Raw genomic sequence first — 13,462 nt, 5'->3', positions numbered from 1 at the left:
AGGTGCCTATAGCCTACAGCAATGCAGCACATCCCTGAATAAACCCCCATAGCAGATTTTACAGCCTTATTCATCATCATTTGGAGCGACATTAGAGCTTTTGAATATTTTGGCCAAGGCACAACAATGCCATTGACCTGTGCTGATTCATAATCAAAGCAGATTAGAGCAGGGTCAAATTGTTTCCTTCCATTTATTATCTCGGGGGAAAGAAGGGAGGGCGGCCTGGGGGGGTTGCCCGTACAACCCAAAAATAACCTTGATTTGGGACTATTGGGAGGAAAAGCTGGATTTAAGCTTTCAGCACTTACAGCTTCTTTTAAATGTATGCAGGTTTTCCCATTAACTGGCCCTGCTGTCTTGACTCATAAAACTCAGCCTGAGACCGGATATTGATCTTCTTTATAGGGGCCATTTCAACTACAGTTATTAATTGTATGTGTGTGTTATTGCCTCGTGTTTGAATATCACACACACATGCAGGATTCAAACCAAGTCAGAGGCTTTTAATCTCCATCCGGGACTTTGATGAAAGCTGCATTTCTGTGGCTGTTTGAAACAATGAATAAATGAATCCAGAGAGTCTGAGTGCGTTTGGAGATCAACACACTCTTGAAGAAATCGTCCCCTGTTTCGGTACCAAGGACCCCGGATGATGTTCACTCATATGTGCAATCACGGTCCCTCACTTCACCCGCTCCTCTTCCTCATCTTCATCTTCTGCCCCCCCACTCCTTGGAGCTAGAGGTCGGCCACTCTCGGGCTGAAGCTAGATGGCAGAAGAGCCCCACCGCAGCCGCCGCACCGTGCAGCCGCCGCACGTTGCAGCTCTCCGGAGCCGCTTGCGCCGCCCGTCACCGTCACCGTCCCCCGGCTTTTGCATAGCAAATTGCCCAGTGCCATCAGTCCCAATAACGGCACCGCTCCATCTCCAAAATGAATATCAGACTTACGGCGGGATTGCCTACCGGTCGAATTGTCTCTCATCAGCTTGTCGGGACGGGATGGTGGCTGGCAGTCACAACCAAACGCACCCCATCCTCTCCTCGCCTACCCACACACACACACACACACACACACACACACACACACACACACGCTGTCATTAACATAGTTCATTTCTTTCCCCGGCTTTGCAATTCCTCCCATCAAGTCCTCCTTCCTTCCTTGCTTCCTTCCTCTTCCTCTCTCTCTCTCCCTCACCGAGTCGTCACCGGTCCCACTCGTGATTTGTTACCCACATATCAGCCTCATCATGCTTACACAGGATGCTCTCTCACCCCCTCCCCGCCACACACACACACACACACACACACACACACACACACGCCGCCTTCCCCTCTCTCTTTCTCACACTCTGCACTCGGTTAAGGCAGCGTTCCAAACTGTATAGGCTACATCCTCTCTCTCTCTCTCTCTCTCTCTCTCTCTCTCTCTCTCTCTCTCTCTCTCTCTCTCGATTTCTCTTCCCCCCCCCCCCCCTCCCCGGTGAAGAAGAGAGAGAGAGAGAGAGAAATGTTGAGCAGCTGCGAGAGCTCACCGCCAGAGATGCACACACTTGATGCCCCTCTCAGCAGAGATGGTTGAGCCCTCGTCCAGGTTGCTGTGGTCCTCTCCTCAAATTCACTCTCGCTCACTTGTCTCCTATCAGCTGACACAGCGCGGCGGGCGGCTCTGCCTGGTTCTCCTGTGAGAAGGGACCGGGGATACACACTTTCACTCGCCCCCCCCACCCCCTACCCCCCTTCTCTCACGCAACAACACAGGCGACAGGCTAGATGTGTTAGTTTTTGGAACATGAAGGGGATCTACAGAGACGCATACTACGACGGATCTATTGAACTACGGGACGTTTTCAACAGAAGATGCGTTAAATGTGGCCGCGGGGACTTTCCTCAGAGCAAAACCATGAGGATTAGGACTGGAATTATATTTTGGAACCTCGTCTTTTCACTGATGTTCACTTGTGTGAGAGGTACGAGCCACTGCAGCATTTTCGCCTGTCTTCTTTTTTTTCTGACGCGCTTAGTGTGTGTGTCTGTGTGTGAATGTGTGTGTGAGAGAGAGAAGGGGAGAGAGAGGTAGATAGACACACACGCACACACACACACACACACATAGAGAGAGAGAAATCAAAAGCTTTAACGGTACAGACGTGCGTAAAATAGCACGTAGCGCTGTTTGCTGGATGGAGTTGGGAAGCGGCGAGTCCCTCCCGGTCGTTGCCGCTCAATGCGGGGCTTTGAGCGGCTTCATAGATATTCTTGCGGTAGCCGACGCTTCTCCCTAATAGCCTACGTGAGCTGCTTCGGTTAGTAGGCTAACTAGTGAGTTGTTGAGGCGCAAGTGGGATGCACTGCAGATCTCTTATAGGATGCGCTCACATTCCCAATATCCTTATCTGTCCAGTTTTCCTACCCCCTTAAGTATTCATGTGGCGTCATTCATGTCAGGCCAGCTTTTCCTCAACATAAATGTGTTCTACGGAACGATTTGTATGTGTGTGTGAGGGAGTGTGTGTGTGTGTGTGTATGGGGGAGTAGGGGAGACAATTAGTAGTGTGGAACCAATTTGTTGACTGGTGTTTATCGGAGTTGCCAGTGCAGGCGTAAGGTGGCCTTGTTAGTATTCTAGAGGCTCTTTCTCTGAGGTCTGGAGCTGCTGAGGTAACCTCCGCTTGGATCTGACAAACGCATACTAAACAAACTAAATTCAGCATAATGGAAGTGTATTTACACCTTTTCTTTGCTCATGTAAACAAACGTGATGATTTCTCTTCATACACTGCAGTGCATTTACCATCAACACAGTGACAATGTTTACAGAGAACAAATAGGAATCCACGTCCCTCCTTCATTCTATGCTAATTTATGTTGAAATGTAATTAAATTGTGTGCCTATGTGTGTGTGTGTGCCTAACATGTCTAGCAAATGTTCAGCTCGTTATAGCACATTACTCACAAAGTAAACTGGCAATCCTCGTTCCAATATGTGTTGTTTTCACTTGACTTGTGTGTGGGTGTATGTATGTCTGAGGATTGATCTGTTGAATGCACGTAAACTGTATGTTTTTCTTTGCACGCACAGATAGCAGCATTCGTGCAGATTGTTAATCCTGTGAGTAATTTTCATGTTAATCAAACGGGGGTGGATGAAATGTGCAGCAGGCAGAGTAGCAGCACCCACCAAGAAAGAGCCAAGTTAAGGTTGAGCAGAGTCAGGCACAGTGCTGTTTCATCACCACCCACATTGTGGCAATGTCAAACCTCCAGGCCAGCGCCAATTCTCCTAGCCCTGTTACTTATTAGGGAGCCAGCCAGCCTGGAATTGGTGAAGCAGGGAAGCAAGGAAGGAGGGAGGGAGCATATAGGAGCGAGAAAAGGAAGAGTCCCGGATCTTCTCTTGGAAATGAATGAAGGGAATAGAGATACGGAGCAAAGCCATGAAGAACCATGGAACAGCTGTTGTACCTCGGCTGTGACAGTTGACACTGTTTGCAAGAATAATAGATATCCACTCGATCTGGCCTATGACTCACTTCTGCTGCTTAGGAGAAAGAAAAACACCCCGCTCTGGCAAAGTTAAAGTATGTATAACACTGAGGCCATGTCTTTGCCTCTGATTAGAGTATAATGAGGTGAGATCCAGGGAGCGTGATCGTGCAAAGTTGACATAGTTACGCCCCAAATGTTTCTCAGTCAACTTTCTGATTCCCGGTCATGTACACATACTGTTTAATCAAAAGCAATTAGTGAGCGAGAAATATCAAAAGGCTGCTCGACTTTAATCTACAGTAGCTCACAATTTGGTTTAGGACTTAATCAAACAATGTAATTATTATTTCTCCAGTACCAACCAAACTCAGTATATCCTCATTAACTAAGAATTGTTATAATTGTCATGGACCTTCTGAAACAGCTTGACATACTTACAAATTTCCGTTGCCAAATTGACTTGGGTCAAATACAAATTGAATTCCTCAACGCTGACAGTGAGCGTTTTGCTCTGAGAACAAGAGATGTGTTTGCCCTTTTATCATTTGACAATGGCGATGCATGCATTGATCCAGTGGCAATCAGTCAAATTCACCATAATGAAAGTGTCACAAAGATTGGAGCGCCCAATTCTTATGTCACGCATAAACAACGGTTAAAGTCATGTGAATGGAATTCTTGCAGCTCTCTTGAGCCGCTCTCCAAAGATTGATGGTTGATCCAGTGTATCTTATTGAAACAGATAGCACAGTTGCATTCCATTTTTATCGTTATTAATGGAATCCATTGCAGATGGTGTGCTGGAGAGACTACAGTCATTAGATTCATTCTGCCTGTTGGAATGCCTTCATGCTGAACAGCGTTATAGTGACCCAAGGTGAAAAGAAAGAAGAGGCCAAGATAGTCACAGGAAGTTGAAGGGAAATCACACTGATTCATACAAGCAGCAGCCTGTTATACACCATGACTTAAGCACTTTGAATGACAGTGAGCAATTACTGACAGCGAACAGATTGTTGAAAATTATCACTGTCCATCTGTTGCATCCCTGTACGTCTGCTTCCTGTGACTATACACCCATATTTCCCTGTAGCCTATACATCAACCAAATGGAGTATTTTTCAACTGTATACTAGGCAGTCACTAATTGCTGGTAATCAGGTGTGCTCTACACGGACAGTAATCTGGCCACTGAGCCCTTGATGAAGACTTTCTCTCAATGTGATTATGTAAACAGGCTGGGAAGGCTGCTGGGGCTAATCAGGATTACAATTTGTCTGTGTAATTATACACTATCTACAGGGAATGTGGGGCATTATCCCACTGCCCCTCAGCTTCTTGATCACAAAAGCAGAGGAAGAAGAGCAGAAGTACAGAGGATGCTGGAGAGTCTCCAACAGCAGTCACTTGGGTCCAACTGAAACTAGAAAGAACAATGTAGTATTTTCAAGGGTAAAGAAACTTGGAACAGGAACAATTCTGCTCCCTGGACTGCCGATGCCTCTTTCAGTGCTTCCATCTAATTGGAAAGTCCTAGTAGCGTAGCAGAGTACTACTCAGTTTACCCACTGGCTTCTCGATCATTGGTGGAGGCCTTGGCCGGGCCCATAGATGTTGCTGGCAGATCCCTGTGAAGGTTGGACATAGTTTGCTGGCTCTTAGTAAGTACGCTCTTCTCAGGTATCACTTTTAATATAAGCAGTCTGCTTGGGCAAAGGGATTGGCAATATCTTTTCTTCAGGCTGAAAAATAGTTCACCGTTTGTTGAGATTAAATGAAATAGGTTGAGGAGGAGGCAAGGCTCCTCAGTCAAGGCTGCAGATTCATAGTGGACTGTCTTCGCCCCTCAGGTGTGATTTCCAGTGGGGATTAAGTCCCTTTAAACTGCCAAGACTCATATTCAGCCATAAAAATGTATGCAAATGCTGTGGGTAAAACTTGGGAAACCTGGCAAGGGAAAAATCTGCATACACAGTGTAATTGGGTTTATTTATGCAGTAACTGTGTTCACTAACAGTTATTTAGAGAGAAGGTAAAGGCAGAAAATCAATTATATTAAGTGAGAGGTAACAAATGAAACCAGTAAGTACATTACTGCTCACAAAATCCCATATGTGTTTCCTGTGTGCCCTTTTAATAGCAACACAGGCGATATCATTAAGTGTTATTTCATTAATCTTGTTTAGAATTATGGCTGTGTGGTGGAATACCACATTTCAGCTGAGTTCCCTCATAATCACACGGTGCCCCTGTGCACCTCCACCAAGGCCGCTGCTGCATTTGCTGGTGTCTTTGACAGGTTTTGATATGTGGCAGAGGACAGTCGGAAAGCACAAAGTACAGTTTGGCAGACAAAGTGAGGTTGATAGAAATATAACTGAGGAGGTAGACAGCTTAGCTCGAGTGCTGCTGCGTTTCTTCCTTTATATTTCATCACCAATTAAAATGATAGGCAAGTACACCATAAAACATACCAGTTATAACTCTCAAATGCATCAATTTGCTGTCACTGTCAAGGAAGCAGCCACACTTGGGACAGAATATTCCACTTAACTGGAAAGCACAGTTAGACAGACTGACTTGGCTGTAAAGTGGCTGCTTGGGATTTTATTTACCTCCTGAAAACATGAATCTGCAGTTATTTTTATAATCTGAGGTCACTTTATGGAAGCAAAATAGAAGCGGAACTGTGATCACGCATTTACTGTTGCAGTGTATTTCCTGTCATCAAAACACTGACAAGGTCGCTTATTGAATAATTATCAAGTTGTTACCATCCATGTTGTGTTCACTGGTCTGTCATCCAAGCGGGTGGAGATGCATTCATTTTGAAATATTTATGTATCGACCTTCAACCATTTTCAGCGTAAAGGATAGCATTTCTCTCAGTGAAGAGGCTGATAATGGAAAGAGGATTTTTACTGGCCGACCGAACAAACATAAGCATCTCTAGTTAAGATGTGTTCATTTGTTTTCCATTTTAAGGAGCCGCGAAGTGCTGATTTTATTGTTTGTTTGGGTGACTGGATGCTAGAGAGACAGGCGTCCTATTAGATGTGTTGCTGGCTCCCGGTTTTGTGTTGTACAGCAGCTCTCACAGCGGTCGCCTGGCATCAGCTGCAATATGGCTCACTTGCACTTTGAGGAAGTATTGGTGTCTTGCCATGAAATACTGTATCCGGACTGAGAAGCAGCTAAAGCATCAGTAGCATGCAGACGTTGAGATACAGTTATTATACAGATGCACAAGCGTCTGTGTTATATCCCTGTGCAGCGATGTGTGTTTGTGTGCTGTGTGAGTTTGTACGAGTGCCAACTGTGTTTCACTGTGGCTGTGTATTTGATTTTTAGTATTTTTCACCTCAGTGGTTGGCAATTTAAAACCACCAAATGGAATATTTCAGAGCCCCTTTCCAAATTGCAGCGCCACACTCATGAGGTAATAGTCATTTTGTAGAAAGCACCTTTGCTGTTTCTGTTGTATCAAGCCTGTTTCCCTTTCATCAGGCATTCAGACAGGCATAGTGAAGCACTGCCATTATGCACGTTCTATCAGTATGAATTGAGTAGGTATAGTTCAGCCATGCAGATGCAATCATTCTCTTTAGGGGACATCAATTTCAGATTTCTGTCTACTAAGGTTGCTGTCTGAGCCTTAGCAGCCATCGCTGTTGTGGTTCTGGTTGTGCAGATGAAAAATTACTTTCCCTTTCCTACACTTTGCATCTGTGGCTTGGAATCAAAAGTTGTCATAGATCTACAAGAGAAAAGTGTGAGGATTTCTAAAAGCAAACTTACCTCTAAATATAACCCTGCAGCCTCAGCAGCAGTGGTTTTACATGGTGCAGACCCCAAAGAATTTGTGATCTGAAGTTGTGATAACAGTCGAGCACAGTTTGTTTTTCACCCCATTCTCTTGAGCATTTACTATGATGAATTATGATCTTTAAAGGAAACACAATGCACGGTTTTATTTCCTTGCCAAAAAGGGTCATTGTTCTTTATTTTTATTTTTCTGTTCTTGTTAACTCAGTGAGATTGTCCAAAATGAACCAATTTTGTTGAAACTCGGTGGAAGGGAGGGGAATCGCTCATGGAAGAAGAACCCATTCAATTTGGGAATTAACAATGAAATATTTCAACAATCCTCTAAATTTTCTATTGAAGTAATAAAGTAAAACAGTGTCAAAGAAAGTAGTGATGACAGAATATCAAGAAGGTCGAATTTACTACAGATCCAATTTTCAGTTTCCAATGGGAAATCAAGCCATTGTGTCTTATTATTATCATAGCAATTTCTCTTCCCTTTAGGGCAGCATGGTGGACGGTAGTTATGACACAATTTCAGATTAGGTTGACCTAAAAGCTGACACCAAGGCAGAATTAAGATAAACGACATCTTTACTCTGAGTCAGAGGGCAGGCAGTGGTCATACACAAAAAACAGGAACACGAGATTCCGTCAAAAACTCACACCGATGAAACTGGCACAGGGATCCAACACTTTTAAGGCAGACAATCAGGCAAAGGTACATAAAGGGCTAAAGGTGCTCAAATACAAGGAGACGGAACACGGTCTAGATTCAGGCAAGGACAAACAATATCACGCATCAACTACCGCGACAATCTGGAATAGAACTACTGACTGACTGGTCTATGTATTCAGAGACTAATGACGCAGAAGATATTGCAGTTTGTGAGGATGGTGCTGGTTTGGATGTCAGGAGATCAGTGTGCGAGAGCGTGACAGTTACGCAATCAGAAGATGGTTGGTTCGAGAAAATAACCCTTTTAGCATCAGGACAAAGTTTCTCTAGACTTGCTCAGCCTTGGTGGAGGGATGCCTTTTATTTGAGCAGGTTTTCATTTAAACCTGATGCTGTATGTGAAATGATTTCACAAAGCGCATTTTCTGAAAAACCAGCCTTTCTAAAAATCAATACTCACACAGGGGAGCGGCCGCATACAGTTTCTCTCTCTCGTTTCGTTTAAAGGGCTGAGGATGCAACCAGCGGACAGGAATTTCAGAGCAAATGAAGCCTACCTGTGTGCTTGTTGACCTTTGTTTTGCTTGCTAAGGGTTCTATCTTTTCACTCTGCGCTCTCTAACCAGGCCTCACCAATGGATATCTTTATATTAGCTGACTCACCTCTGAGGTCAGGTGCAAATCAATGCAGGTTTGTTTTTTATTGCTGGCTGATGCTGCCGTTGTCTCCTTCTCTCTGTTTGTGATAGCCATCATCATGAACAATGATGAAAAACCATTCAGGGGAAGAGGCGTCCTTGACTAAGCATATACTACAGTCAATCATGAGGAAATGGAGTATCAAGCAGGGAGGGAAAATAAAACATGCCAAAAATGAGTCAGGAAGAGGATCTGGAAAGTGCGCCGCTCCGTAGGCTTGTGGATATAGTGCTTAGGGTTTGTTTGAAGAAAGTTATTGTGATGTATGGGAGTTGGAGGAACACTCTTCATGCATAGATTGACTAGCGCTCAAAGTGTTTGCCTCGATGCTTTCCAATAGTCTGATAGAAGCTACATTTTTGGCATTATTTATTTATGTTATCATGAATGTATTTATGCCTCATCCCAGTATGCTTGTATAGCCTTTGAGATTGTGATTTCGTATGTGTCGTAATTTACATTTGCCATGTAAAGTTTGAAAACACCAGTGCACCAAAATCTAATTGGCCTTGAAACATTCCACGGATATGTAAGAGATCACAGAGAGATAGAGCAGCTCGTTTCCAACTCCTCTTTTGAATCTTTCTCTTTTCTGAGCTGACGGCTATACAAACAGTTATGATGTCGTTTCTACCAAAACATAATACCTGATATTAATTATTTTCTTAACAACTAATTGAATCTGTGGGAGCTTTTCAGATGTCATAGTCAATGTGACATTGTCGATGCAGCATACATTGTTTAGATACTGTCGCAATTTGCACATTGCAGTGCTTCTGCAGGGTCCATGTGACTAACTCCGCCTACAGACTCCTTGATTTGGAGCTTTGATAGATAGAATCTTACAATCATGAAAGAATCCTCATGAAAACTTTGATCATCCATCAAAACGGTCGTCCTCCATTGCAGTATGAGACAAGTCCGCAGCCTTAAAACCACACAGACAGCTTGCGACAACATAATGGAACAACAAAATCACAATTAGAATGCAACGGCCCACATCTATAAACTGGCCCAGATGAATGACAGGTTGATGATTATGGCTAAGAATTCATTATACCCATTTCAAACAATGTGACATGCAGAACACGAAGTTCACTGTAATCCCACAGGAGGCATTCACCAACTGTTAATACAAAGATCACTTAAACTAATGCCTTTGTTGTTGTTTAGGCATATAATAAACAACCCGTACAACATGTTGAGGATTGATGTGTTATTGCTCAACAAATTTACTTTGATAGATACCAAAGGGGTATGAAACTTTCATTTAATTGTGTACTTCATACATAATACAGTACAATGAACACCAATAATCAGAACACAGTAATATTCACACAAGCTGTGGGAACAAGACTTTGAAATTGCATTGAATAGTTTATGCAGTGAATAACTTTTAAAATTGCCTGTATTTCATTTATGTATGCATCTTATTGCATTAAAACTAAATATAGGATGTTGATGTTTCTCACTTCTCTAGTATTCTGGAATATTTAATATTACACTAATTGTTCTAAGGCAGGCACAGCATTTGTTTAGATGAGATAAACTTAATGATACAAGCAAAAAAAAAGGGGGAAAGTAACCAGTAAATGGAAAAATGCAGTTCAATAGATATTACACAATATAGCAGAGTTCAAGGACAGCATTACAAACGGAAAACAGTAAGGATTTGTCAAACTAAGTGCTGCAATATGTCGACAGTCACGTTCCATAGTTTCACTAATGCAAGAAAGCAGTTAAATGTGGTCTGTGCCACCCTGATGCTTCTGCATGACTGGAGCAATAGGAACAGGGAAGTATCCAGGATGATTCCTCACACCCGTCATAAAGAGTCTGCATTGAATTCCAGTGAATGATGCTTCCTGTTTTCCTTCCCTTGCTGCACACAAACAGACACAGACTGACACACATGTTTGAGGGGGCGGAACAGCTGTAGCATACTTTCATAAGGATGTTGATGTACTGGATAAAATTGTTGTTTACCATTAAATTTAATGAACCCAGTGAGAAACACTGGCTCACATTTTCTACATCTTTAAGGTAAACATTGAATTACCTATTTAGCCCACAACATATTTGTTAATGCTGTGGAAATAATAAAATAGCCTCTCTGATGCATAATCTGTTGTGTTGTGTGGAAACAAGGTTACAGCACTGTGCGTCATTAACTAGTTAATTTTGCCTAATGTCTGTATTCACTGGACTGGGGTTAAGGTGTCACATTCAGTAGCAGAGCAGCAGGTGCCAAGTTGCTTTGTTGTAATGACAGCATCAGAGAGAGATGTGCCTAACAACAATGACACTATGCAAATATATATTTACAGGATTTATTCACAAGCAAATTTCCTGCATTTCAAATTCCACTGAAGTAAATTAGTGTGGTGGACCGAGAGGCAGGACAGAAGATGGATCAAACAGGATGGACAACAAGGAATTGACTGGAATGGAAGTGACTCATGAGCAAAGGATCCTTAGGGAATCCATCTGCATGTGGTGCAGCATGACAACTCATAGATAAGACAAGAGGGTCTCTGAGCCACAGGTTGGGCACCACGAAGCTTCTGAACTCAATCATGTAGACGTTGGAGGAGCAGCTTTCCCATTAACTACAGGTGAGCAAATGAGCTTGGATCAGGAACCTGTCTACAATCCTGGAGTAGCCACTAGGGGGCAGTGTTACAAACACTGTATAAACCCCCTTGGGAAGACCATTTATGAGCAATGCAAAGAGAGCCTCGGATTGATAGCCCAGAGGAAGACCGTCCTCAGGGAGATGGGAAGGCAAGAGGGAGAAATCCTCAAGCTGGTGAACTACTTCAGAAGGCACGGAGGAAGGCTTAAGAGGAAGAGAAGGAAGGTGCCAGAGCAGAATTAGGCTGGAAATCCTGAGGAGGACATATATTATTTTTAAAAAGGCAGCGAGGGTCGGAAGTAAGGACTTCCAAGATGCTTGCTTGAGGAGGAGAAGAAGAATGGGAAGCTTGAAATCGCTGAGGTTGAAGAGTTCTTGAAGAATCTGCGTCACATATGAACATTTACCGGCGGCCCAAAATGTGTAAATAAACGGCACGCGCATGTTGGTTTGTGATTGGTCAGATTTGAGCCGGAAGTGACCTCCTCACCTGGAATAAGTTGACTTCTTCACCTGGCCAAAATCACAAAATCATTGAAAATGGCGGTGACAACAACACGCGTGCATTATTGCTTGGCTTGGTATTGTCTTCGTGATTTAACAACGTTCGATCCAACTAAAAAACATTAATTTTGAGCGAGCATCAAGGCTATAAATCGAAAACAATGTGTTGACACTTGGAAAACATGGGCGCTGACGGAAGCGCGCAACGAAATATTTACAAAAAATGTCCCTTTTGAAGACGCACCAGGTAAGCTTGGTAAGATATTAATAATATTTACAACTCTTTTTCTTAACATATATATAGTACAGCAAGTGAGTTGTAATGTTTATTGAGTCGGTTGCTGTCTCGCTTCAAACGAACTGCTCTGTGGAGCGACTACACCCGGGCCGAGACCATCCACGGGCCTGGAGAGGGATAATATATCAGTGCCATCTCCCCGGGAAATTCGTGGTATGGTTGGACCCGTTTACCCTCTACAATGCCTGTTGTAGCCCCTGTTAATGTGTGAACTCACTGCATCCACCATACTGAGGATGATGGTGGCTGCTCCAAAGCCAACAATTACGTCAGGTAATGGCTAGGCCCGCTGGTGTGTGTGTGTGTCTCTCTCTCTAGCAGGGGCCTGTTAAACAAATAACACCTCCGACAGGCATGCAGGTACACGGCAGCCTGCCAGGATACGGAATACTTACCGAAGAACACCATTGTTTTACGACTTAATCTTGTGTTGTATCTCAAGTTTCTGCACTGTTGTAACTCCAGAAGATAATGGGATTAAGTAAATCATGCTGTTTGAATTAATATCGAAAGTACAGGTAGAAAGTAGCACAAGTATAAGAAGTGGAAGATTTTCCATCTCTTACTACACACACACACTCGCATACACACATAATGCTGGCAGCGACAGACACTCAGAGATTTCATCAGAATAGGAGAGGACTGGCATGTTTCCATCTTTGTTTCCAGGGTAAATGTAAAAATCAGTCCCCACAGGTGTGCCATGGTGAAAACGTGTTATTTGTGCGTATATCTAAAGGCCAGGGGTAATTGTAACTATTTGGGGAACAGCTGGGACCATTGGGGAGCTGTCTGTCAGCCTGCCTGCTTGCCTGCTGAGGCCCCTGTTTCTGCCAGACTGGTGTGTGATGATACCGATTCATATTTCTGAACCCTATTTTCCCCACTGCGCAATCACAGCAGGTTGTTAATTTGGTTTCTCGTTGCAATTTATGGATGATATTGCTGTGCGGCTCCAGGCTCTGACACGGGGTCGGCCAAAACCCCGGGGAGTACCTGGTTCAATCGAAGCGATGTTAGAACCTGAGCTGTGAGGTGACAGTTAAATTCATGGAAGATGTGTGTGTTTTTTTTTTAGGGCTAAGTGGCAAAATGACTTTAATGTGCATTCCCTCTGCTGTACATGAGGTCTTCTGTTGTCGTCTTAGTCCTTAGAAGTAATGAGTGTTTACAGTGTTCTTTATATAGATGCAGCTTTTATGGAGATGGAAGTCTTCAACATATTATAAGCGTGCACGAATCGCAGCTTTGAAAATGAAAGGATTCTGATTGATAAAGGATAGCTTATAAAATAGAAAAGTAGGCTGGCGTGATTGACAGCGAGGCGCTGAGCGAGGGGGAGAGAT

The 13,462-nt window shown here is 43.5% G+C and overlaps 1 protein-coding gene across 1 annotated transcript in view; it reads left to right on the top strand.

Moving 5' to 3' along the window:
* Positions 1 to 1,797: 1,797 nt before the first annotated feature.
* LOC143000923 (CUB and sushi domain-containing protein 3-like) overlaps positions 1,798 to 13,462 on the top strand; it is a 194,137-nt gene continuing 182,472 nt past the window's right edge. The window contains exon 1 of the mRNA XM_076150408.1: positions 1,798 to 1,975. Within this exon, the coding sequence (XP_076006523.1) occupies positions 1,798 to 1,975 (178 nt within the window). The remainder of the gene's footprint in view (positions 1,976 to 13,462) is intronic.

Source organism: Genypterus blacodes, unplaced genomic scaffold (genome assembly GCF_046128005.1).
Source record: "Genypterus blacodes isolate CSIRO-AG114 ecotype Tasmania unplaced genomic scaffold, CSIRO-AGI_Gbla_v1 ptg000052l_1, whole genome shotgun sequence".
Lineage (NCBI taxonomy): Eukaryota > Metazoa > Chordata > Actinopteri > Ophidiiformes > Ophidiidae > Genypterus > Genypterus blacodes.
This window is presented reverse-complemented; position numbering and strand designations above follow the sequence as displayed.